The 26,386-nt window shown below is 39.2% G+C and overlaps 7 protein-coding genes across 10 annotated transcripts; 4 read left to right on the top strand and 3 right to left on the bottom strand.

The window, feature by feature from the left end:
* Positions 1 to 240: 240 nt before the first annotated feature.
* On the top strand, positions 241 to 4,867 carry LOC137581486 (uncharacterized). The gene is given in 6 exon segments (XM_068295736.1): positions 241 to 347; positions 1,157 to 1,306; positions 2,574 to 2,793; positions 2,868 to 2,998; positions 3,000 to 3,463; positions 3,891 to 4,867. Coding segments are annotated over 5 exon segments (1,665 nt in total). The 5' UTR covers positions 241 to 347; positions 1,157 to 1,241; the 3' UTR covers positions 4,676 to 4,867.
* A 109-nt stretch (positions 4,868 to 4,976) lies between these two features.
* On the bottom strand, positions 4,977 to 6,329 carry Tango14 (transport and golgi organization 14). 4 transcript variants are annotated; one of them, XM_068295737.1, is made up of 3 exons: positions 6,176 to 6,329; positions 5,563 to 6,124; positions 4,977 to 5,474 (listed from the first exon to the last, which is right to left on the bottom strand). In XM_068295737.1, exons 2-3 carry the CDS (start codon positions 6,043 to 6,045, stop codon positions 5,127 to 5,129), a joined length of 831 nt encoding a protein of 276 aa, XP_068151838.1. In that variant the 5' UTR covers positions 6,046 to 6,124; positions 6,176 to 6,329; the 3' UTR covers positions 4,977 to 5,126. The 4 variants fall into 4 exon arrangements, with proteins under 4 accessions (XP_068151838.1, XP_068151842.1, XP_068151840.1 ...); XM_068295741.1 differs by having other exon boundaries at positions 5,563 to 6,103; positions 6,180 to 6,329; XM_068295739.1 differs by having other exon boundaries at positions 6,180 to 6,320.
* A 270-nt stretch (positions 6,330 to 6,599) lies between these two features.
* On the top strand, positions 6,600 to 10,687 carry Aasdh (Aminoadipate-semialdehyde dehydrogenase). The gene is made up of 5 exons (XM_068295735.1): positions 6,600 to 7,408; positions 7,462 to 7,800; positions 7,860 to 8,141; positions 8,192 to 9,971; positions 10,034 to 10,687. Exons 1-5 carry the CDS (start codon positions 6,786 to 6,788, stop codon positions 10,454 to 10,456), a joined length of 3,447 nt encoding a protein of 1,148 aa, XP_068151836.1. The 5' UTR covers positions 6,600 to 6,785; the 3' UTR covers positions 10,457 to 10,687.
* Positions 10,688 to 12,216: 1,529 nt separating this feature from the next.
* Positions 12,217 to 17,147, bottom strand: mus201 (rad2 superfamily protein mus201). The gene is given in 5 exon segments (XM_068295734.1): positions 12,217 to 14,051; positions 14,108 to 14,549; positions 14,600 to 16,213; positions 16,215 to 16,897; positions 16,958 to 17,147. Coding segments are annotated over 5 exon segments (3,684 nt in total). The 5' UTR covers positions 17,046 to 17,147; the 3' UTR covers positions 12,217 to 13,194.
* A 283-nt stretch (positions 17,148 to 17,430) lies between these two features.
* On the bottom strand, positions 17,431 to 18,079 carry Chrac-14 (DNA polymerase epsilon subunit 3 Chrac-14). Its single transcript, XM_068295252.1, has 2 exons — positions 17,972 to 18,079; positions 17,431 to 17,912 (listed from the first exon to the last, which is right to left on the bottom strand). Exons 1-2 carry the CDS (start codon positions 18,008 to 18,010, stop codon positions 17,562 to 17,564), a joined length of 390 nt encoding a protein of 129 aa, XP_068151353.1. The 5' UTR covers positions 18,011 to 18,079; the 3' UTR covers positions 17,431 to 17,561.
* A 1,789-nt stretch (positions 18,080 to 19,868) lies between these two features.
* D12 (YEATS domain containing 2 homolog D12) lies at positions 19,869 to 22,964 on the top strand. Its single transcript, XM_068295489.1, is given in 2 exon segments — positions 19,869 to 21,225; positions 21,227 to 22,964. Coding segments are annotated over 2 exon segments (2,733 nt in total). The 5' UTR covers positions 19,869 to 20,077; the 3' UTR covers positions 22,812 to 22,964.
* Positions 22,965 to 23,452: 488 nt separating this feature from the next.
* grk (gurken) lies at positions 23,453 to 26,071 on the top strand. The gene is made up of 4 exons (XM_068295658.1): positions 23,453 to 23,605; positions 23,782 to 24,056; positions 24,527 to 25,258; positions 25,314 to 26,071. The coding sequence occupies exons 2-4, from the start codon at positions 23,987 to 23,989 to the stop codon at positions 25,517 to 25,519; spliced, it is 1,008 nt and encodes a 335-aa protein (XP_068151759.1). The 5' UTR covers positions 23,453 to 23,605; positions 23,782 to 23,986; the 3' UTR covers positions 25,520 to 26,071.
* The last annotated feature ends 315 nt before the right edge of the window (positions 26,072 to 26,386 follow it).

Below are 26,386 nucleotides of genomic sequence, written 5' to 3'. Positions count from 1 at the left end.
CACACCCTTATAAACAAATGTCATGCCTTGCATTCAATAGTATTGTATTAAAATAAATTGAATTTTGATTCAATTGCGCTTTCTATGCCTAAATGCGGGGAAGAAAGCCGCTCTGCATATGTGAACAATATGCTCTTTTAATTACATTTAATTAAAAACATCTCATAGAGCACAAGCACGTTATTCGGAGTCGATCTCTTCGCCGATCAAGGCGCCAGCATTATTATTTCATTCAGTGTTCTCAGCTCGAGCAGTGAAGACGTGTCGGATGTCCCGATCTTATGAAGTGTTAAAGAAATTATTGTGTTAAACGTCAAAAGGGATACAATTACATTTGATTCAAAAAGGTAGTACATCTAATATTCCCATCCTTTATGCAAATATCATTAGCTTTATAATTAAATTTACTAACAAATTTATAATAACTTTACTTACTTACGTACCAGAAATCGCAATTTATCAACCTTTAACCCAAATAAGTCAGCTACACAGATAAGGACATTGTGTTTTGTTTTGGGACCACAGTAAAAATAAAAGCAGAAGTTCGCGTGCTAATGAACGTAATTAAATTTTTCCTTTACATATTTATGACCCAATTTTTTTTTTTTTCCATACTCTCCTTCCATAAATAAAAAAAAATAAAATAAAAACAAAACAAAACTGGTCCACACAATAAAGTCGGTGAAGAAAAATTCGCGTCATTTCCTTATCATCGTCTCTTTTATACATACTTATATACAGAACGCATCTACGAGGTCTAATTATATGTAATGCAATGCAATTTCCTTTTCGATTTATGATTGACTGGCGGTTGTGGGTGGGCGGTGGGCAGTAAAGGGGCTTCGCAACAAGGAACAAATGGTCATTGCATTGTTTGCTTAATAACTTTTTGTTTTAATCTTTCATGCCAATCCATTGGCATCTCTCCAGAAGTTTGTTTGTTCCCGTTGCATCGGGGTGCAATAAATTTGCTGATCTGCTGTTTATCCATCAGTATAGTGTTTATTATAAACAAATTCCTTTGTAGTTATAACAAAAACCATTTTGCCCGCGGTTAATAATAATCGACAATAAATTTAAACATTTGAACGTCGCCACATCAATTTATTTTGTCAGCCTTCATTGATTCGCTGTTTCCGCTCATTTTTACTTAAAGATCGATCACGCGTATTTTGCTAGGATTTGTCTACTAATTGCTGATCATCAGTATCCAAAGCGGAAGACCACCACGCACAATCATCATGTTGTTGCTTTTAGCTTTCATGGCTTTGGGACTTTGTCAAACGATCACAGCATCGCCGGTCACGTAAGTACATCATCTATCGAAATCAATCTCTTAAAAAATTTCAACTATTTTTTAAAACTTATATCGCAGTTTTACTATACTTTATTGTAGATATAACTAGATCCTCATTTAAAAAACAAAATGTTTTATATAACTTAATACAATAAATGTATTTAGAGACTCAGAGCTAGTTTCAGAAATGAACATGAAACACTTTTTCACAGATGTTCTTTACACTGAAGTAATTGAAAAGAAAATGTTTTGTTTCGATCGAATCTCGTAAAAGATGAAAACTTTATGTATTTAGAATCAATTGATGATTCCAGTAATTCTATAATTATATTTTTATGAAATTATTATGGATCCATATCCATAATATTTGGTTGCTTTATTCCAAACATTTTTTAAAAACAGTTTAATCAAACTTTTGATAAACAGAATTCAAAGTAAACGAATACTTTATGTTTGGTATTATTAAAAAATTTTGGGAGAACTTTCAATATATACATTTTGTTATATTTAAGCAGTATTCCAAGATTCACGATGGGTTCTGAAACGGAAATCATTTTCCTAAGTGCTCATCAAAATCTTGACACATTTCAAACAAATGTTGGCACTTTGGTTTTATATCTAATTTAGAGACATGAAGTAGTTTTTCTTCTTTTTGTTTCTGTTGGTTAGCCAAGTGCACAAGACATCAAATAGGCGCCTCTATTTGTGTACAAACTCCCGCCCTCATTCTCGCTTTTATTATATGGCCCCCAACCCATATGGGCCCATACTATACAAATCCATATGCACTCCGATACCAACTCCAACTCCTTCTCTGTGCACTGCCAAAACTAATGACTATTTTGCCTGCCCCTTCAAAAGAACCGAAGTTGTTGTTGATGTGTCCCGTTCGTTCATCTGTCGGTTTGGTTGTTTATTTTTGTCCCGAGAATGTTTTTACTGCAACAGCAACAACAACAACAATCACTCAACTGCATGCAAATGGGATGCAGATGCAGATGTTGTCTAACATTGCCCGGCACTTAAAGTGAGAGAGATCGAAAGACATACGCATATATTCGCCCTCGGAGTTCTAACATAAATGCAGTTCATATAAACTAAAAGGGTTTCTGACCCTGACGACGATGGGCCTGGCACTTCCACAGAATCACCATCAAAAGATGATGTAATAATGAGGGCCTGGTGCGATAGAGAATGATTAATGATCCACACTGAAGCTAATTTTAAGCATACTCCCTCTATTGAACTATTGAATCCCCTCTCTTCTGATTCCCAGGAATGAGGAACTTCGAGGCACAATTCAATCCCTGATCTATTCATACAATCAGCTAGACAATAAATTGGAACGACATGAACATCGCGAACGTGCTTTGGGTGAGATAATGAAGAAGGCTATGCAATCGTTGCAAAAGGGCCAAAAAAGTTTGGAGCCCATAAATGGGATATTCGGACGTCTGGATGAACGTGTCAGTCAGATTGAGACAATGCTAATAACCGTGAGTACTGAGGCAGTAACAGGAAACTCTTTAAAACAGAACCATTCTTTATTTCCCTCTCCCCCACAAAACAGCAAGAAGAGAAGTACAATACGCAGTCGGAAAAGTTTAATCAGGCCATGGAACACATGTTCAAATGGATGCGTGAGAATGACGAATGTTTCAAAAATCCACCAGGCAATCCCCAACCGGCTACTGCACCAGCCGCCAGCGGCTTGCCCAAAAGAGTTTATCGAGAATCAACAGCAAATCAATAAACAACTTTTGGATGAACTTAAGCAACTTTCCTCTCAAGTTACTAATCTCTTGGATAGCAGTAAACAATCTGCACTCCAGAATGAACAAGGTTTCGAAAAGATGCCAAAGACATCTGATCTACTGTCCCAGATCGAGGCAAAACTTCAGGAACATAATGCTGCTGCCGCTGTGACGACAGCTGCTCCTCCGGTCAAGAATAATGAGTTCGAATTACAACTTATGCAGCGTCTAACTGCTTTGAGCACTGATTTGGCCGAGTTACGAAATGCTCCACCACCTTCCACACCTGCTCCGTCACTTGCTATTGCTGGTCTCAATGAACAGGACAAGGCTTACATCCAGGAACTAAACAATGAAACTCTAAATGCCTTGGCAGCCCTGAAAACTGAGACTGTTGCGGCTCAAACAACAGGTAAGTCGTTTTTTAAATATTTATAATTTTCCAATTTTCTAAGGTTATTCCAATTTGATTACCCTTTACTTACGTGTTCGCTTTAGTCACATAATTCCACGTATAGTGTGATATTCTCTTAGGCTTATCAGCTTTGAAAAGCTGACTCAGGTTATGATTATCCAACTCAAACTTATCAAATAAAAGTAATTCAATTACATTGTTTGCCTTTCAACACAATTCACCTTCATGGGAGATCAATACATTCTCGATCTTCGTGTTAATTATAATCTTAATCGATAAACAAACGAATTTCATCGTTAAATTTTAAATATTTTACAACAATGGAAGAAAAACTATTAAAGTATTCTAGCAACTGACAATGTACTATAGTACATATATATACAAGGACTACAACCATTTAATACCTATCCCTCGTCCATTTCAGCTCTGGTGAAGACAACGGAAAAACTGAGCCAAGCCGAGGCAAACATTCAAGGAGATGTTAAGCAATTGTCTGCCGATATGGGTGAACTGAACAAATTCTTTGCGGCTATTAATGCCAGCAATAGCAAACTGCACGATGGCTTCGAAGCAATGGGAAAATTCAATAACATAATGATGACCAACTCCGAGGTGGTGTTGGACACACAGCGCAAGGTTGAGTTCGGTACATTGCAAATTGTGCAGCGAGTCAGTCAACTGCTGGAGAAACAAGTAGCCGAAATGACAGATTTCCTAAAGGCACGATTCAGTGCCACGGATTTGACCATTGTGAATACCCAGTCGGAAGCCAATCGCAATATTAGTAGCCTACTCGACACTGGGCTGACTCAGGTGTGGCATCGCATCGAGATCATGAGCAGCGAAATAAGCCAAAGCCGGGAGATGCTCTCCTTAATGCAGGCCGGCCACGATGGCTATGTCAATAGCACTTTCAACACAATGATGGGTCTAAGTGGCAAGGTGGAGGAGACAAAGAAACATATGATCGATATGGATGATAACTTAAATTACTTACTTGGCAAATTGACTCTAATGTCCGGAGAGTTTGCCAACATTAAGAAGGGTCTAGCCGATTCACTGGAAGATTTGCGCAATTCTTTCCATTTGCTGCATGAACGTATGCCCACTGGTCCGGGGCCGCATAACATTGACAAAAACCAATATCTAACCGATGTCAATTTGTTGTCCAAGCGACATGCACAACCGCAAGGATCTGAGAGCAAGTAAAATGGAGCAAGTCGGTTTAAATAAATATACGATATACAGCAATAACCTTAACCTTAGATTCTAAGTAAAACTACCTACATAAACTCACACAAGAATTGATTAAATTTCGAAAAGAAATCGTATTATAACATATTGAATTTGAATTAATATTGCTGATATCGGGGGACAAAGTTCGTTCAATTAAATGGAAAATATGAAATGTATTGACAAATGGCTGAAATAAAACATTTGTATGTAAAATATACATTTCCTTTGTTTTGATAAATGATGGCCAAGAAATGGTATGATTAAATTAATCTAATGATTGTTCCAAATTATGCACAAGCTCACAAAAAGCTGCAAAACTTTATCTTAAATATCGGAAATACATTTCGTTCATTCTTACTTAGCATGAATTTTTACAGATAGGAAAAAAGTTACTAAATCAATATTGTACACAGGAGGAGGTGTTTCATTTGCCCCAACGTTGCTCACAGCGAGAATATTTGTACAGCAACTGAGTAAATGAGTGAACATCAAAATAACGTCCACTGGGATGCGTATGGAACTCGGTAAAACGTACATGCCAAGGCAAAAGACCATATGTGCATGTTTGACGAGCAAATATCAAACCCAATTCTGGTTCTGGAACAACAAAACCCAATCGTTTGCCTAACATTTCACTGATTTGTTCGGTTAAAGCTTCCCTGCGTTGATCCTGCAATAGGTTTTGCACCAATTCCGTCTTCCGCTGTTCATAGAGCTCACGGCAAACGTCAGCAATCAGGGCATGCCCGTCGGTAGACTTTATTTGATAGAGCTATGGAGAAAGACAGACAAATTAATAGATGTATTACGAATGATGATAAGAATAGCCGATTACTTCCGGCTAATGATAAGAGCATTACCTTTAGCTGTTCGAAGTGCGGCGTCCCTCCATTTGTATAGCCGTTGCCATTTAGTTTATAACCATTTTCTTCCTTCTTTGGAACTTTATTTGGAGGCCATGTAAAACGCCCATCTGCTAGCATTTCTCCCACGACACCCAAGTCCACATAACCTTTGTCCTGCTCCCGCCTGTCATATACACTCACATGCTGGATACCAACTTTCAAAGCAAATCCAAAAACGCGGGTTAGGAGAACTGCATCTACATAAGGTTCGTTTGGAGCTATAACGAGCACCAAATGTTTTGGCAGTTTTGTGCACTCAAAGCGGCAGCGCTCTAACACCGCTCGCTCCGCCCGCTCACGCGCAGCTGTGCTACGCCAATAGTCATATGACCAAAATACAAGTGCATGTAGACGCTGGCGCAGTCGCCATAATAGCTCATACGCGGCCACCAAGAGCAGCAGCAGTCGGCCGATCAGCAGACAAATCATTTCAAGCATTATGATGCTTTTGGATGTATATGCTCCTGCTCCTAAACCTGTTGTTGTTGTTATCGTCCTGATTGGTAACAAACATAACCTGCGGCAAGATAGGATAAAAACGGTTTGATTGTCTCCACAGGCAACTCACCCACGTTTGCAGTTAAATCCTCTTCCGGATATTGTAGTTTTAATTAAACAAACATAGTTTTGAGTTGGCCACTTATTGAAATAAATACGTGGTTCTGGTTCTGGCTCTGTTCTACTCTGCCGGAGCCTCAGCACGTTTGTTATCGATTAGTTATCGAAACGTTTACAGGGTGTTGCAAGCAGTGCTGTTATTTTAGCTTTTTGAGGGAGATACTCCAGCTAAGAACTACGATTAAATGAAGTAGAACAAATAAATAGAATACAAATATTGTGTTTTATAAAATTAAATTTATTATAAGTATACTAACAGTTGTAAGTTTATATTTAAAGGTATGCAACATTTTTCAAAACTGTTTTATATACCATTTGACTTTTTTTGTCCAAAATGCCATCACCACCATTGCAGGTGGTATTTTTATTCAGTATTTTTGATACCCCAACATTAGAGTCCTTAAGGCAGATTGATCCAAAAGGAGAGGAATACAAGGACATTTAAATAACCCATACTGCTAAGCGGGCTACAGTATTACCAAACTTAAATATGATATCTGGACGCAGTTGATGTTTAGACTATCTAAAAACAGAGAGCACCAGAAACGGTCAACTAAGAGATGTCCAAGAAGGATATGGAAGACGAAAGCTGTTCTCCTCGAGACGCTGAAATTCAACAGATGTTTGTAATTAAAACTGAATTGAATGATGATGAGGAAGAAGAGTCAATACTACCTGATTTCCCAACTGTCACAGAGTATGTCAAAATGGAAATAAAGTCGGAAGCGGACGAACTATTAGACATTGAACCTCATTTGGGTATCTGTGAAACAGAATTGGATGATGATGATGATGATAAAGAAGAGGATATCAAAATGGAAATTAAGTCCGAGACGGAGGAGCTTATAGAATTTGTTGGGATGTCAGAAACAGAAACATTTGTTGTGTCAACCGCTCCCAAGGTGAAAGTAAAGTCTGAAACGGAGGGACTATTAAAAACTGAATCGCCTTGTTTAGATGAATCTGTGAAACTTTATGATATACGAAGGTTAGAAAAATATGGCGATGTATCGTTTGTTATTAAACGTATAGATGCACTGGATGTTTCAGTTAGCTATAGCAAAGCTATAAGCAGCGTGGAGAAAATGTTGGAGCAGCTACGTCGCAATAACATTCCAACGGGTATAGGCATTGCTTTTCGAATTTTTAACCATACACCATCATCGTGCATCCTAATTTTGGGGTAGGTCGAACAATTTAAAAGAAAATTCGAATAACAAACTTTTTCGATTATAGGATACTTAATCACAAGTGTCATTTCTTTGCCACGGATAAATTCATGGCTTCGAAGGATTTACATGAACAAATGTCACGAGCTGGCATTGAATATCTCCTGGTCAGTGGGCATATGACCGTTGGAGAATCTTTCTTTGAGCGCCTTGATAAATTCCTGATTTACAATGAGGAATACAAATTATTCAAGCTGAAAGCCAACTACACAGACGGCCCGCCCATGTTGGCAAGAACTCTACCGGACAATATGTGCTATACCATTACCACGACGGGAACAACAGGACAACCCAAAGTGATACATGTTCCCTATGAATGCATTAGTCCGAATATAGTGGGGCTAAGGTAAACTTTGCTTATTCCTGCATCTGTCCATTTATATTTATCCAGCGATAATTTTCCAGCGAGAAACTGAATGTATCCATGGCCGATATTATTTACCTTGGCACACCGTGTACATTTGATCCTTTTGTGGTGGAATTGTTTCTAGCTCTACAAAATGGAGCCGCTGTTCTAATCTGTCACCATACGATGAGGGAATCACCGTCAAAGGTATTAAACGCCCTATTCCCGAACAGTGTCACGTCGGCAGGTATAACCGTGTTGCAGATGACCCCATCACTGTTTCGTCAGTTTGGAACAAGTGCTATACGTAATCGTATCCTGAACAGTTCCAGCACGCTAAGGTACGTAGTTAAACTCATCATGGCAATTAATAATAAACTTTTCTTTACAGAGTACTTCTACTAGGTGGAGAACCATTTCCAAATTGTGGTGAACTCGTCACCTGGATGGATCCGCGTGTCCTGCTTCACAAGCGTGTTTGCAATATATATGGAATAACAGAAATATCATGTTGGAGTCTTTTGCATATTGTCCGATCATTGCAAGGATCTCACATACCATTGGGTACACCTATTGATGATCAAACAGTGGTGAAGATTCAACAATCAAAGCAACTTAATACGGCGGAGCTTCTGTTAGGCAGTGCTTCACGTCGTACGTATATACCGGAACTCGATGATAGGATGGAAGGCAAACGTATAAAGGGAATGGTCTTTCGAGCCACTGGGGATCTGGTATGTCGCACTCAAGCCAACTCGATCATCTATCAAGATCGCTCTAATGATGTAGTCAAGAGGGCAGGAATACGTATTAGCTTAGGTTTCATTACGCGCAAGATAGAAAAATGTCTGCCTAGCGGTGAACTGGTTACATGTCTCTGGCAGGAACAATTCCAGAAACTCATCTGCTGCATACGGACACTGGAATTGAAGACGAAAGTACAGCAGCGGGCCCAGACATTCGATATACTTTCAAAACTTTTGATTTGCGAGCAACCAGATCGTTTTATATATCTGCAGCATTTTCCGTGTAATACACATGGTAAACTTGATAAGGAATTGCTTCTTAAGGAGTGCATTCCCTTGGCACAGCCGGCACAGGAAATTCTCAAGAGTTTTCTGCACGACAGGCTTGAGTGGCTTGGTGAACCCCCAAAACGGGGTACGAAATTAGCAAAAATGCAAAGATTAGAAAAACAGAAACAATCGCCCACCCGTCCCGAGGGCTATGAACTAAGTTTTCGCCAAGCCGGAGGCACATCTTTTCATGCCATTACTTTGTGCAGGGAAATCGGACTGCGAATGTGCATAGATGATGAACAGCGTCATCTTTTTGAAATTCTACTCGATGAGAATGTGCCATTAAAGACTGTATTTGGATTCCTTGACACCGCAAAACTCGTGGCAAACAATACCAAATTGAAGCCATTGGAGCCACCACTAGAGAATGCACCAGGAAATGCAGAGAGTAGTGGATCTGGCAATCGTTGCGGTCTTGTCATTAAACGGATTCAACAACCAGCAAACATACGCTTTCAACTCCATTGGAAGGTGAACTTTAATAAATGTATTGACTCACCTGTTGCCGAGTACGAGGGACGATATGTTTGTGTCGGAGCGCATTCCAAATTGCTGCGCACTCTGGATCCAAGATCTGGTTTAGAGTTGAGCGCTATTAAACTCCCCGATCGAATTGAATGCAAGGTCACTTTTCTAAGCCTAGAATTGGCTGTTGTCGGCTGCTATGATGGTGGCCTTTATGCCTTTAATCCACTCACTGGAGATATTGCGTGGCATGTTAGTATTGGTGGAATGATTAAGGCCCAACCATTGCTATCAGCGGATGCTTCGCGTATTGTTGTCTGCAGCTATGCAGAGGACTACAATGTAATATGTATATCCAGCACAACACAGGAAGTTCTATGGTGCTTGAAGGTCGGAGAGAAACCCATATTTGCCAGCCCCATAGAGTTGCCGTACGCCCAATCGGTCATCATAAGTACATTGGATGGGCGCTATACTCGTGTCTCTCTGGCCGATGGATCAGTACAATGGGCACAGAAGTGTAAAGAGCCAATTTTCTCCACACCCGCCATGTTGGATTCCAATGTGTTTCTGTTAGCCGAGGTGGCAGGAGAAATCCACGCCTGTCATACGGGCAATGGAAGGATTGTAAGTCAAATATCACTTATATACATAATAAACTTAATACCAACATTTTTATATATTTGCAGTTGGCTACCTTTAAGGCTGATGGTAACATCTTCTCCTCGTTGGTTGTGAAGTCTCCTCCCACATATATGGGACAATCGTTTGTTATATTTGGCTGCATCGATCGTCATATCTATTGCCTGCGTACGAGAACAACTCAACCAATTTTGGGACAACTTTCCGTATCCGTCTCATTCGATTTGCATTGGAAAATTGATGCAGGTGCCCCAATATATACAACGCCCACATTAATCAACAACCAGCCAACTTTAGTTTGGTCCAGCACCACCGATGGACGTGTGGTATTAATGAACTTTAACAATGGCGAAATTCGCTGGTCTGATAAATTGCCCGGCGAAATATTTTCCACTTCTTGCTACATTGAGAGTCTTAAACGTGTATATGTTGGATGTCGTAATAACTATTTGTATTGTATGGGCGTCTAGAAGCGAAATTAATTGTAATTTGTTTTTGAAGAATCTACAAAGACCAAATACCATAAACTTTATTTTTTTTTTTTTTTTTGTAATATCTTCCGTAAGTAGAAAAGACAATTATGTAATTGGTTATAACTCTAGAGCTAATTTGTTATATTCGATTTAAGTATTTGATAATTCATATTTTTATTACATTAAGTTTACAAAAAAAAAAAAAAACATACCAAATTTACTAATTAATTAATTTGTTTTGCATCCAAAGGCAGAAAACTTACCATGAGATTTTGGTATTTATATCATTTTGTCGTATCCTTTATACAATTAATATATGATTTAAGAACAATAGGCGGGCAGGATATGTTTGGTTGAGTTAGAGAACATGAATCATGCTGACTCATATTACACCGACTACAACAACTTCTTGGTTCTGTAGTAATTGAAAAAAATGTGGAAGATTCTTTTCTTTTGGTTTGCCTTAAGGGTTTTTCTCTCTTGTCTTCGGCCATTTCATTTATGACTTTTCGCATGCGTTGCGTTAATCTTGGCTCTGTGTAGAGAGCACTCAATGATCTTGATATTTGAAGGTGTTTTCTTACATCACTTTGCCGTTGCTTCTTTAATGCTTTTCTGGCCGCTTTTGCCTGAAGTTTTTGTGTCCTCTTATTGGCCAATTGTAGCTCAAACGGAGTCTTTTCTTGCAATGCAAAGTATTTAGCCCACTTGGCGCGTTGTTCCTTAATATATGATTTATCAAAATCAAATTGACCACGATCATCCTCGTACATTATGGGGGTTATATCACTTTGGTTCACTTGGCAGGAAATGAATGAAGATGATGCCATCAACCTTGAACGGCGAGAGTCTCTCTCCATTAGCTCCTTTATATAATTGAAATTCTCTTCGATCAGTGCCATCTTTGCTTTACTTTGTGGCTGGGGTAAAATTGGTTCTATGGCCATTATCAGTACATTATAATGTTGCGGATCAAGGGCGTATTCATTAAGCAAATCACGATCCTCCTGCCTGATGGGCAATTCCCTGTTCATTATCAATTTATAAAGATGTTTTATGTTCTTGGTGAGAAATCCGTTACGTAATTTCATTAATTGCTTGGTAAAGAAACGTCTATGCATCTCGAGAGTATTGCTGCAATATAATTTTCGGTCTATTTGGGTTTCATTTTTTGAAGCGGTAGAACCCAAACTATTAAGTGAATTCTTTTTCAGGGCATTCCGGCCAAATGCTGACCAAGACAAAGGTCTGGTCCTAGTTTCTTCTCCTTCCAAAGGCTCATACGGGATGTTAGCACTTTGCTGAGTGATTTGATGGACTTGATTCTGTAAGACAGTTCGCACATTTTGCAAATAATGTTTCTGCAAATACGGCTTGATAATATCCTGAGACCTCTCCAGATCACGCATATATTCTTGCCACTCATTATTCTTTTCAATTAGGTCGTCAAACACATCGTCTATCTGGCTCAAAGGACTTTTCTCATAATGAGGTGTAAACTGATTTGACGATAGTTCCATCAATTGATCCCTGTGTTTAATTTTCCTTCGCTTAAGGATTTGCGAGGCACTTACAGATCCATAATCGTGTAAATTTATTTGCTTCTTTTGAACCGCCATCTTGAAGAGTTGTTCTCTGATCTGATAATGCGAATTATTTTCTGAGGGTGATATTTGGCGAAGCTGCCAAAAAGCCCTACGGCGCGAATTTGAGCGTGTGGTCTTGGCCAAAACCACAGCCGAAATACTTACTGGCCATTTGTATACGAGCTTTGTCGAAATAGGTCCTTGGCGTTTTACATATTTATCAATTTCTGCTCCATTCGATTTATTTTTCGCCAATGACTCCACCGGCTTTGTCGTTTTAGGTTTTTCAAATTTGCGTAGGAAACCTAATAATAATTTTTCGAAAGAGTTTTTGGTTTTTAAACGTCTTAGCGACAAATTTCTGGGTTTTAAACTTTTTGAAGATGCATTTTCGGTTTTCAGACTTTTAATGGAATTATCCCTTTTCATTTCATGACGCTGGGCTAGCACTATAGCCGATGGAATATTTTCTACATTTTGTTTAGCCACATTTCGCCTAGAGTTTTCACCTATAAAATGTACCAAAGTTTTGACTGTTTCTTCATGGGGTTTCTCAACACTTTTAAATGAATTGTTTCCATATGTCAATCGACTTGCAGTTTGTGCTTCTCCCTGCTGTATACCCTTATTAAGCTGAGAATTGTAGCGCTGTAAATATTTTTCAATGCCTCCAAGTTTTACAAACAATTTCTCCAATTTTCTATCGTTTCGATATTCCTTGAGCTGCTCTTGGTCCACTTTTCGAATCTGACGTTTCAAGGTTTTCACATATTTTAGCAACTCGTGTACCCTGTTTTGCCTCATTAACTTCATTTGTTCTCCAAATATTGTTGTTTGGTATTTCAATTGTAAATCCAGTAAAAGATTTTTTAGGGTTTTAATTAAGAGATTTCGTTTTGTTGTTCGTTTTTTAAAGCATTTACGACCTTTTGTATTGCAATGGGTGTAAAAAACCAATCCAATTTGTTTTCTTTTTGATTTCATAATTGTAGGGATATTTTTTTCTTTAATTTTTTTCTTATAAACAAAAAATTTCATGCAAATGAAATGAAGTACATTTCAATGATAACTTTATCTTATATACAAATTGTACAAATAATAGATGAAAACAAATGTTTAATAGCAAATTATATTTTGGATGCAAAATGATTAATTTTTAGCCGCCTTTTTAAAAAGTTCTGCTGCCTTTGCCTTATTAAGACGCATTTGTTCCAAATCCCTCTCCCGTTGGGGTATAACTTCTGAAGAGTTTGGAATTCTTGGACATTTGCTGGGTTTAATGGACGATGACTGGGACGTTGAAGGATTTTCAGTATTGACTCCCTCCTCTATTGTAGCTGCTTCAGTTGTGGTTGTCGATTTCCGCTTGCCACGTTTTGGACGTGTTAATTTCGGATCTACCTCGACATCATTAGACTCCTTGTTAACTGCTTTGGTGCGTCTCGCACGAGTGGCTTTCTTTGGTTTTTCCGGAGTTTCAACATCCAGTTTGCCAGACATCTTATCGATTGCAGTTTGGACACGTTTACTGACTTGAGGTTGCTGTACTCGGAGGGCGCTCTTAGCCGTAAAATAATTACGTATGGAGCCCTGTATTTTTTTATCATTGATTTTCTTTATGACCGGCATAAGAATATCATCTGTTTTACTTGTGGTCCAGCCAAAAGATTTACGGGCAAACTCCCTTATAGAGTCCACATCTGGTGTTCCCCACGTGAAGGCCTCTCGGTTATCATCTACTTTGGGATCTAGATATGCCTCCACGACTGCCGTGCTTGGAAAACCTTCGTGCAGTTCAATGTTTTTCAGTTTTTTCCGCAATGAGAGACGAGCAGAACTGCCTGGCGGGAGATTCGAATTTTTGTGCGCTTGCCACCAGTCTCGAAATCTAGTCAATGTCTCAAGAACTGTTTGATTGCAAATCGAATGAGTAGCTGGAACAGTCGTAGCAGTCGAGAATGAGGCAAGAATTTCCAATGCTGTCACTGCTCCAATGCCGTGTATTCCTTAATAAATCACCAATAATAAGTCTTTATCAAGATGATTGTAATTTCCATCATACCTGTAGTATAATCGCTTCCCACCAAACAAGCCAATTGTATTAGTTTTCCGCGATTACAATTGAACGTCTGTTCAATTTGCTCTGATCGAAACTCCAAGACGTGTTTGTTTTGCGCAAAGAAATTCTTATAGACAGTCCGTCCTCCAAATAACCAAATATCACTATCATCAGTGATGGTTCCATTCGTCAGTTCGGTGGCATTTAGAAAGGCACATTGTGCTTCTGCTTCCATGGGCGCAACAATATACGGAATGCCAAAGAGCCGCAGCAATTCTTGGCAATCAATGCTCATGCGTTGACTTATCGACATACCCATACGATCTTGACGATTTCTTTCCAATTCTAGTTGCTTACGTTCCTGTGCCAAACTATTGGCCATTGTCTGTAGTTCCTCGGATGTTTTTTGTGATTTTAAAGCATCAGCCGCATCTTTAATAAGATCCTGAAAAAAAAAGAATTAGAAATCGTACTGTTTGTAAGTTTTGTACTTACTTCTGGATCAAGGGGTTTCGGCATTAGTTCTGATTCTTGATCTCCTTGCTCGAAAAGTGATTTTGCTGCTTTGCTGGATATCTTATTAGGTGTTAAACCATCATCGCTAGACTCTTCGGCTGAACGTTTTTGTCCAGATTTGGGGGTGCGTTTTCTATAGAATGGTTTCGGCACTTTTGGTGTCCCTGGTGGAGTTACATCATTTAATGGTGACTTATCGGGCGTCCGTTTCACCACATAACTTGTTTCAAAATAATCAGTTATTGATTTATTTTTACTTGGCGTTTTATTTGGTGAAATACGTTTACTCTGATTATCATCACCTAACTCGATTATCTCATCAACTTTTGATGGCTTTGTCTCATCGTCGGAGGATAATTCTATAATGTTGCCATCACTTAGTTTAATTTGTTCGAGTTTAATACTTTTAACATCATGGGTTTGCTTTTTTAAATCATCCAGAATTGAACTTAATCCATTTTTCAGTTTTTCTTCTGAAGAACTGTCTAACTTAATATTTTTGACTTCTTCGGTTTGTTTTTTAAGATCCGCAAGTATAGAATTTATGTTCGATGTTTGAGGTTTGTTCTCAGTTTTATCAAGAAGATCCTGCTCTTCTCTGTCTTTTACATCAATTATTTCAGTATCAGTTAACTCTGCTTCTTTCGATTCTTTCAAGAACTCTTCATTATCAGTTAATTTCGTTTTTGAAGTCCCTTTAAGGGATTCCGTTTCTTCAGTTAAATTTGCTTCTGCAGTTTCTTTTGAGGATTCTACTTTAGGATCATTTGGTACCTCAATGAAACCATCATCATTATCACTTTTATCGAAAACATCGGAAAATATATCGTCAGCAGGCTTTAAAGTTGTATTAACATCTACACGAATTTCCAGGTTATTATCAACTTGAACTTCTTCCAAGTCGGAATCCGTATCACTGTCCACAATCTCCTCCACATGGGATGCTGAATTCTTATTTAATTCCTTTAAAGCCTCTTTTTGACTTTCTTCAAAATGTCGCTCCAGGGATTGTGTGTTATTAAATTGGGTAGTTTCCATTATATTACCCACTTCTTCGTCGTTCATGCCGCCATATTCAATCATGTAGGCTCTGGCTGGACCCTTGGCTGCATGACGCAACTGTTTGCTTTGTTCACGATTGAGACGTAAGTCCTGATCCGAATTATATGCATAGTCCTTTTCGTTGTACACTATGGAAGTCTCCTCAAGGGACAGAGCAATTGCTTTGGCATAATCCTCATCGTATTCAGTCCCAAGTTGGTCAATTGGTTTTTTTTCTTCCGCCTCCACCACGTGCCTTGAAGTGCTTGGCTTCTCATCGTCAATGTCAGCGACAGGCGCTTCTTCCTTAATAGTTTCACATTTAGTCTCTGTCTTTATCTCTGCACTTTCTAGCGCCTTCTTTTTAAGATCTCTGACTAGTAAAAAGCGCGTATGTTCATCAGAGCTAATTTGTCTGGTGCTTTGCTCAATGGCCGTTGGTGTCACTATACCCTCTTCATTAAAGAAGTTACACAATTCCGTGTAGGTTAGAGTATGGCCTCCCATTTCTTCCTCGGCCTTCTCCAGACTCTCCTGGACAGCACGTCTTTTTTAGTAGCCGTTTCATTTGAAACGAACTGAAATCATCGCTACGGGCTGGTAGCTCATGTAGACGACCCCAAGAGGATTGTTTGCGCGTCTCTTTGATATCTGTGAGGATTTCGTGACGCACATCAGCAGGCAGGTTACGAAAATGCTGGCTTTTCACATCAATTGCTTGCAAACTAGAATCATAAGTACGCCGAGCAGTAGATTCATCGAAGGAGCTGTCCGATGTTGCACTGGCACTAGTATCATCCAAATCCTGATCGCTACTATCATCCATGGCAGCTCCTGCAGATGCAGCAACAGGTAGATCTGGTAATTTGAATATGTCATCTTCATCGTTCTTAGATTTACTAGCAGGCGGACGTTTAGCCGGCGACTTTAAAAGCAATTGTTCGGCACTGGCGCCCAGAGCCTGCTGAACGACTTTTTCCTTGGCCAGAGATTGAAGTAGCAGTGCTTGTATGCGATCTGCTTCATTGCTGAGCTTATTTCGCTGTTGCTGACGACGCGCAATGGTATCTCGTTTCAGCTGAGGCACACAACCGTCAAAGATGAAGACTGGTCGGACCCGGTAATAAAGCAATTTACACAGACGGTGGAACAATCCCAGCAGATGGGCATTGCTCAGGGCGGAGCCCTTGTTATCCTGAAACCCCTTGACTACCTGATGCAGCCATATTGATATATCTGCAATACCAAATAACATTTAATTTCGCAAGTGAATGCAAATTCAGAAAAATAACTCACCGACAGCCAGAATTTTACCCTCTAAGGTCTCCACTGGGACAGGCTTGCCGCAGGGCTCAATAAGCTTCCAAAGTCCGGTTACTCCCATATTGAAAATGTAAAAATAACTGAAGAGCTCTCGAAATAATTGCAAAAATCATGCACAAGCCATGCAAACAAAATTGAGAGTTCGGAACTCGCGAATAACAACAAACCGGCTAAAGTGTTGGAAAACAATCAAGAATTGGTTAGCAAGTGTTGACTAGTTTCCAAAGATTTCCTGAAGCATTTGGATACCCTTGCAAAAAGAGTATATGTATAATCTTGAACAGCAGGACGAGATGAGTTCATATAGCCGTGTTCATTTGATCTGACCACCATGACTTTTACAAATAGCAAATGAGTAACAAGAAAACTTGTAAAGAGTATACGAACTTCAGCACGGTCGGGTGATCCACCGGCCTTCTACCTTTTGCTACATTTGCATTAGGGGATTCGATTTGAAAGAAGTACATACGTTTTATTCTTATAATATGTATGAAAGGTGTGTTAAAATTATTTCGAAACTCACTTACATAAATAAAATATATACGTAAACAAAATAATATAAAAACAGATTTCCACTTCATTCATTGGCACTTTCGTTGTTAGTGGCTTTTGTTGCATCTTCAGCATTGCTGGGAATGTTGACATCCTTTTTGCTGGCCTTACTTTCCTTTTTGTCTTTGACCATTTTGCGATACGCCTCCAGGTCCTGGGACAGCGACGGAATAAAACTCTCGAAGTCCAATTTGCTAAGGGTTTCCAAAATATCCTTTGCCGTAATGGTCTTATGATTTTGCTTATGTGCCAGAGCGGTTGATGTTGAAGTCACAAAAATGGCAAAAACCGAGGCGGCTCGTGCTATGGATGCGCGGGCTTCTTTGCTTACACTTGCGCCGTCGGGAAGAGCATCTTTGATGAGCCGTGTAATTACCTACAAAGAGGGTTAATGGATTAAGATCTAGAGCAACGCGAAATGCAATGTGTAATTACGGCATTTGGCAAATTTAAATCTTCAATTCGTTCAACCATTTTGTTGTGTTTTAGTTTTACCGGGAGCTGGAGAGCCAGGGATGGAACTTTAGTTTTTCGATATATCGATGGTCGATATATCGACAATTTAATCAGCTAAGTTCGGCTATGCCGAAGTTTTAATACCCTTCCAGGTCTTGGCATACAAAAGCAAAGCTAACCTCTGTTGCACATTTGGGGCAAATGTTTCCATGTACGTTTTCCACTCCTTAAACAGCGCGCCACCATGGACTTCCCGCAACTGCCAAGACGATCGTAATTGTGGCTCGTAATCTGAATTCAATAACCAACAAATGACTGAAAGAATGTCTGCACTGAGTTACTTTGGGAGTCGAGAAAAGCAAATGTAAAGTCCGTAATATAAACGTCTTATTTTCGTGACCACCACTGTATACATATTTTGGCGCGCCATCTATAAAAAAGACTAGTCACTTCTCCCCATCTGTTGCTTTACAGCACTGGCATTGTTCTGCCTAGTTCAACACCAAAGAAAAAACGTCAGAATTACGTTCCGAAAAGGTTTAATAATTTTAATAAGAATTAAATATGTACGTAGTTTCAAGGTAAGTATGCTACTAGGCCCAATAATTATCTTTGAAATTCAAACTCTCGTGAAGACGATCGTAATGGATTGTTTTTCAACACTGGTCTCAAACTTAACGCAGTCATGAATTCTAAGCAAATTAAGAAAAATTACAGGTCAAAACAGGAACTGTCTCAAATGATCTCTACTATAAAAACTGACAATTACTCGTGGGAGCGCACCATCCAAAGAGGTCGCATTGCACTGAGAAAAATTGCGTCGGCGCAATTAAGTGTGGCGACCAATAAAGATCTATGGAATATGGAAAGCAGAGCAAAGAAATTGCTTGTTCTGGAACAACGTTTTAGCGCGCTAACACTGCGCTTGGAAAATTTGTATGCGTCAATGGACCAATATCTTCTGGATTTAAGTAAGATAAGGGACAACACTTACCGCATGCTAAGTCAAACATGCATATTGAAAGATGACGATATACTTGCTCAACACAAAATAGCCGGAAAGCTTAGCATCACACAGTTAAATGAGTTCTTGGAGTTTCTATATCATCGTTATGATGCTGAGTGGGAGGTTAAGGATATGGTTACAGGTACGTGCCCTAATCGCAGACCTAAACTTACAATCTTATACCATATGTATGTATGCATTCCCGAAATATATGTACATACTTCACTTTTTTGTTTTTTTTTCCAGGGGAAATCCAAGGCTCTAGTGGTTCTTCTGATATGGCCTTTTTGGTAACAACTTGGGATGACTGTCCCCATGCTGGTGGAACGGAATTTATAGAAAAGTTCAATTTATTTTACAAGACGATCGGCCGTCGTAATATCTAAAAAAAAACCCAGTTAGACTAATTAAGTTGGAAGGATACTCCACACTTTGCATTCATACATATGTACATATATTGATTTCTCTTTGTACGCCAAAAATAAAAGATCGCTTTATATGTTGATGCTTGTATTTCATTAACTTAGACTTTATTCTTTGTGCCAAATCAATGCTTAAGTTAGCCAAAGATTTTGTAAATACTCTCAAAACATTGTAAGGCATAACATAATGTCAGATAAATTAGTGTACAAGTAAAGCATGTGCCTCTTTTGCTACGTGGAAAGTTCAAAGCGACATGGTTCACATATGTAGGACAGAGATTTTCTGTCAGATACCCCGGCGCGAACAAAAGTCAAAAAAATTATCGGTGTAAATGGCTATTCGTTATGGGTATCGGAGCAACGGTATCGTTATCGGTTTGTTATCGATCTAGTTCTCATTTCTGAACATCTGGCAATATTAACACAAGCCTGTATTTGCATCTGGCAACACTGGCCAAAAACAAAACCTTTGCGCCTTTCAGCAGAATTTGTTTATATATTTTTGGTAATTGTTCTACCAAAAAGCAAACATAAATGTACCAAAAACAGTTTAGACGAGACTTTAAGCTGTTTTGTTTCCGCCTGAGGTGATACAACAAACACTGGGCTTGTGCGTGCAAGCTACGACAACACAATAAAGCGTAGTGCACGCAGCACATGGATCTGGTGGTGTCAACAACAGAGACGCCAAGAAAGCGCAAGCACAGCGAATACCATGATCCCGACTACCACCAGCAACAACATGACACACAGTTGGGCGGCGGCAAGGAGCAGAAGCGTATCAAAGTGCTGGAGAAGAAGGAGCAAAAAGAGACACCAGTGGCTCCAGATGTTATTGAGCCGAACCCTGAGCTTAGAGCTACGCAATTGCAGCGCATTTGTGAGCTTATACGCACAGAATTTCAACGGGAGCTGTCGCAAAAGGAGCAACAGTTGGCCGAAATCGATGGGCGTTTACAACAGGCACGACAGCTGCTGGACAAGCTACGATACCAGGTAGTAACCGAATATTATCGCAAGCAACAAGTGACGCTTAATGCCGCCGATGTAGTAAAGGTGAGGGGCAAGGATTCCTTATTTGGAGACGAAGGCTCCTCTGGTCCTCAAATGCCACTTCATCCTGCCATAAAGAAAATCGTGGGCAAACGTCCGTTGCAGCCTCAGCCAAGTCATCCACCGGAACGTAATGCTGCTGTCGTGGCCAAGCAAAGCATTAAGCTACGTAATCCAGCTCACCGAAGGGCAGAACGTCGTCGGCAACAGAAAATCAAGCAACAAGGTATAGTCACGGATCATTCAAGGCAGGAAGGGCAACCCATCAAACTGGAGACGGATCCAGATGAACAGCCTTGTACTAGTCGGCAGGCATATGAGCGGCAGCAACAGCAGCTGGAACTGAATGCCTCTCGTCTAAATAACAAAAACAAATTCATTTTTGTGGTTGGCAACACCTCCAAGTATATAGGCCAGGAATCGTTGGCCTATAAATGGCTAGTCTACTTGCAGGGTAAGAATTTGTCGCAGCCTTTGGAGGCATACATTAGAAAAGTTCGGTTCCATTTGCATCACACATATCGGCCAAATGACATTGTGGATGTGCACAAGCCTCCCTTTCAGTTGTCTCGTCGAGGCTGGGGTGAGTTTCCCATGCGGATTCAATTGTATTTCCAAGAGAAACTACAACAGAAACCCATACAACTGATGCATACAATCGTGTTGGATAAAACCAAGTGCGGCTTGCATACCATGGGAGCAGAGACGATTATTGAAGTGTGGCTGAAAGCAGAAGGATTACCGACGCTACCTGAAGCCTGTCCCCCCACCAGTACCAGCAGCTCCACCTGCTCTTAATATAAACTCACCATTTGATGATTCATCTAAGCCCCGCACCATATCCATTACACAAAACAAGGAGGAACTGGACGATAATCTCTTTGCTGGCGATATAAGTGATATTGATAATATTGAGGAATTACAGCCCACAGTTTTGGTTACCGAAACCCTCAAGTTAAGCAGTCCAAAAAAGACAAAAACACCAAATCATCCCACTCCCTCAATTGTGCATCTGCCAGTAAATGGGAGCCCAAGGCAACCCAATCATTTACAAATCCTGGGCAATGGTCAGACTAAGAAAAAGAATGTGGTATTCCAGAAGGCTGGCAAGCTCTACATTATTGATCCCCAGCAGAGCAAACTGAAGCAGGCTGTAAAACAGCAGTCGCTATTAAAGCCTCAATTAAGTCTTTTGAAGCCAACTGCCCGGAGGTGGCATTTGATGCAGTGCATCCAACACGATCATGGTTACGCCAATATGAGTGCTAATGCAGAGGAGGACACACACCAGCCTAGTCCCACAATGGTCAATAATCATTCGTCCGCTTCGCTTACACCTCATCAGCGTTTAGAGCAACTTTTTGCTGGCCTTCAATTTCAAAGTATGCGATATGCTATTGAATTTCTTTTGCGTCGTTTGCCCTTGGTTTGTGACGAACACAACGATCACTATCCCTTCATGGTGGCTACCACGAAAGCTTTCAAGGAACAGTCAGCCCTGCGACAACGTTGCTACGAATATTTGCGGGCCCGGTCTCTGCTGCAGTGCCTGAAGCAGCATTTAAAATTGCAGCAGATCAATGCGAGTGGTCGAGAGATTTACTGGAGCATACGGGAAATTGTCAGCTTTGCCCGATTGCATGGTTACACGCCGCCTTTAAAAACAATGACCAAAGGGAATTTGGAAACAGCCCCTCCTTCTGACAGTCGTCGGCAATTGTCACAGCGCGTCCAGGAACAATTAAATGAGGAGCCCAGCTCACACTCTCTTGCATTTTGCAGTTTTAGCTCCAATCGGTGTGTAGAAAACTGGATAAGCAAACAATGGCCTCATGTGACATTCTCTCGGCGAGAAGATCAGGAACTAATTGATGTCGAGGCGACAACAACCGAATCGGCTACTAATTCTGTTCATGTACAAAAAGCCCGACCGCCCCAGAAATATCAGACAAATCATAATCAGAGCCATTTCCTTCATCTGCCTCCACCAACACATCTAGAGACAGCTGCCGAACTAGTCACGGAGATGTGTAAAAACATAAACATTCATTTGGATACGGAGCAACCCGTGCCTGGTGTATCGCAATCCCTATCTCTCATTCTGCTCTCGCATGTCCTGCGAATGTTTGTGGAAAAACTAGTGCGTCGATCGGTGGCCACCAAATTACAACAGCAGAACCAACATATGGACACAATCCTGTTACCTCAGGCAGCTGCCAATTGCGATATCTTATTGCAGCCGCAGGATGTTGCTCGTGTAATTGTGCAATGTTCTGAGTTGGATTTCCTTGGTAATGGTCATCTTGGTGTATTGGCTTCTATGGAGCCACAAACGTAGATTCACTAGGTACTCCCCTTCCCCGAAATGAAAAATCGCCTTTACCCCCGCGCATACAGTTCAAATTTCTCTGGGATATTAGTAGATATCGAATTATGTCTTTGTACTCGTACATTTAATTAATCGTAATTAATAAATTAATTCTTTTTTTAATATGTGTGATTGTGTACAAAATTAATTTTTAATATGAGAAATCCAAACAAAATAAATCTTTAAATAAGTCAAAAGAAATTATTACCGTATTATTCATCATAACCCTAAAAGCATGCAACAATTTTTAAATTAAACTAGGACAATTTGTGAATAGAACTTGTAGCTCATAAGTGGATTTCCACTATATTTATATTTATTTCACTAATCTAAAATTTGTAGCATTTTGTTAATTGTTAATTATTTTCGAAACTATAAAAACCAGGCGGCATTTATCGGTGAATTCGGTCTTGACTCCCGTTCCCCTCCGATTGGATGCATATGATAACCATAAAAAACCCCAGTAACTGTCCTACTCTCTTTTTAATTTTGTCTCTCTTTATATTGTACTATATCATTCATTATATTCACCTTCTACTACAGTGATGTGTATGTGTGTATGGACTGTGCTTCTTGGCTTCTTCTTCTTGTTTTTTCTCAGTCTCTTTTCCAACGTTCGCGCAACAACACATAAAAATCAAAATCATTGAAGAAAATTCACCCGCACAGCTCGCTACGAGCGTCGCGACATTTGTTTTTGGCCCCAAATATATATATTTGATTTTCGAAAAAGAAACAGATTCAAAAAATGATTCATATATAATGTACAGAAATATTTCGATTGCTCCAGTGCGTTTTTGCGCGAGTACTATATAAAAATATATACATACAAATACATACATATGTATGCATACATATGTACATAATATATGTATATATTTCCGATTTCGTGTGTGTGTGACATGAAAATGTGCTAAAATATTCTATTTTTGTTTTGCAGTTGAAAACAAAGCTTATTCTGAAATGCAAATGTATAAAGTTAATATGTTGTTTTTGCCTCTCTGGCCACGACATTATCCATACGCGGCCAACACGCCGCCATTTGATCCTTAATAAATCAAACAATTTCAAAAACACTCAAAATTCCCAAAGGGCCAATCCCAATCACCTTTGAAAACATTTTATTGACGTAAATTTCTTCTTCTATGATGCGAATTCAATGTATGCAAGTAATCAAAATAATTTTCGTGCTCTCAACAATTGTCGCAGTCACAGGTGAGATCCAATACAAGAACAGTTCACTACCCCCTCCGCCACCCGCACAGTATTAGAGTTGCCATATGCTAGAGATAGACAAATAGGCTGCCAGACAGACAGGAACTAAAAATAAATTCACCAAAAACAAGCGAAATCAAAACACCTATGTATAAACAAACAGAATCCTTGTTCAAATTACTTTTCGAAATTCTGAAAACATAAGTTTAAGCGTAATTTATTTTTAATTCAAACTACAGTTAAACTTTTATAAAGTAAACTTTTTCATAATAATGATCTCATTGATCAGTGATTTGATTTAAAAAAAAAAAAATTCTCATTTGATTATTTAATTTTTTTAATTCTACCATTTAATGATGTATTTGTGCAGAATTCGGTGCACTATTTCTTTTCGCAAGTAACAGCAAATAAGTTTAAAATAAAATAATCGAAATACACTTCCTTTTCATATGAATCCAAAAACTTTTCAGATTGTTGTTCGAGCCGAATTTTATTGTTGCGAGAACATACGCTGAAAATTGTGCAGCATCAGCATAATTTTCACAATCATCTGCATGAGCATGCCCATCAATTGCAACAGCAGATCGAGGAGCATGTGGTCCAGTTGGTCAATCAAATGGAGTTGCAGCAAAAGCTTGATGAACAACTCCAGGAAGAAGATACCAATCTGGAACCCGATCCGGATCAAGAATCGGACCCAGAAACAGAACAAATAGAACCATTGGAACTGGAAATTGAAACTGACCCTTCTAGGGGTCCACCATTGACGCTTGAGATGGCGGCCAGTAGTACTTGGGAGCCAGGATTGGACCTTATAACTGACGAAAACCCTTCGACAACAACTGAAAAGACAACCACGACAAGCACCAGTTCAAGAACACAAACGTCAACGAAGCCGACCATTACAGTGACACCAAGTGATGAACCACCCCCTTCCACTCCTGTCACCACCACATCACCAACAGGTCAAAGCACAAATGAACCAGTAAGGGATACGGTTACAGTTTCCACAGATTTGCCCAGGGGCAAGGATCAAGTATCTGTTGATTTCAATATGCTTCCCTGTGTTGAGGACTACAACACAAGTTATTGTCTCAATGGTGGTCGTTGTTTTCGTCTACCGGTTAGCAATCATACACTCAATTACTGTGAGTGTCCCGATGATTACTACGGTACTCGCTGTGATTTCAAGAATTGGAATGGTAAGTATATGGATTAATGCCAGAAGAAATTTGAACTCATTGGCTCTCATTTCAGGGGACTACATTTCAACGCCTGTGGCCTTGGAGCATCAACCAAAAATCCTAATGGCTCATATAGTTTTCTCATTTCCAATGCTCATCCTGCTCTCGACCATATACGTTCTATTTGCGGCCGTATTTATGTTTCGCAATGCTCCCGAACATCGTAGGAAGCAGCAGCAATTACATTTGCATAAGCATCGTTTTTTTGTCAGCTGTTGATCAGCTTAAATCATCAATTTTTGAGAGTTTCTCCTTGAGATTTGGAAACAATTTTTTGGTTTCACCTTGAACTAGAATCTAGATCCTATATAGCTTAGTTAGTTACGTCTATACATATATATTTTTCTTGATTTACGTTGCGCAACGGAAAATTTAATTCTTTAATTTATTGAATACATTTTAGTATACTTTGTAGGATTTTGTAGTTTAGATTTGGAAAAGACGCACAATTATTCACTTTAATTATATTTTTTTTTTATTTTTCTTTTTGATTTGCTTTTTAAGCTTTCGTTGGAGCTTTTGTAGTAAGTTTTTCTTATTTTTGTTGTAACATTTTGTTACTATAAGTTTAGTAGCTTAAAACTTAGCTTGATATACAAATATTATTATTATTTTTTTTTTTTTTTTTGTAACACTTTGTTACTCCAAACAAAACAAAACAAAGCAAAATTATTTGTTGTAAACATTTGGTTACATTTTGTATTTATGGAAAAAAAAAACTCAAATGATAAAGAAATGGGACTCAAAAAAGGACTAAAAAACTGTAACAAATGTGTTTCAATTCTTTGTTTGGTTCTTGGCAATCACGATCGGATAAGATATCAACACGGAAAACGCACGGAATTTCTTAACGTAACGAAGAAAATGAATGTCAAATGTTGACTTAATAATGGCGACGAATATCTTTAATTTTAATCAATCCAGGCTTTTTAAAAAAAAGGTTTACTGCCCAATTTTGTCTCTTTTTGTTGTAATCCGGGACGGATGGCACCCCAATTTAAACATACATTAATATCTTATACTTCACGATCAAGCTTATGCTAAAAATGAAGACGCTAAGGAAGGGTTTTTTTTTATATTTTATAA

Source organism: Drosophila tropicalis, unplaced genomic scaffold (genome assembly GCF_018151085.1).
Source record: "Drosophila tropicalis isolate 14030-0801.00 unplaced genomic scaffold, ASM1815108v1 contig_845, whole genome shotgun sequence".
NCBI classification, from domain to species: Eukaryota; Metazoa; Arthropoda; class Insecta; order Diptera; family Drosophilidae; genus Drosophila; species Drosophila tropicalis.
This window is presented reverse-complemented; position numbering and strand designations above follow the sequence as displayed.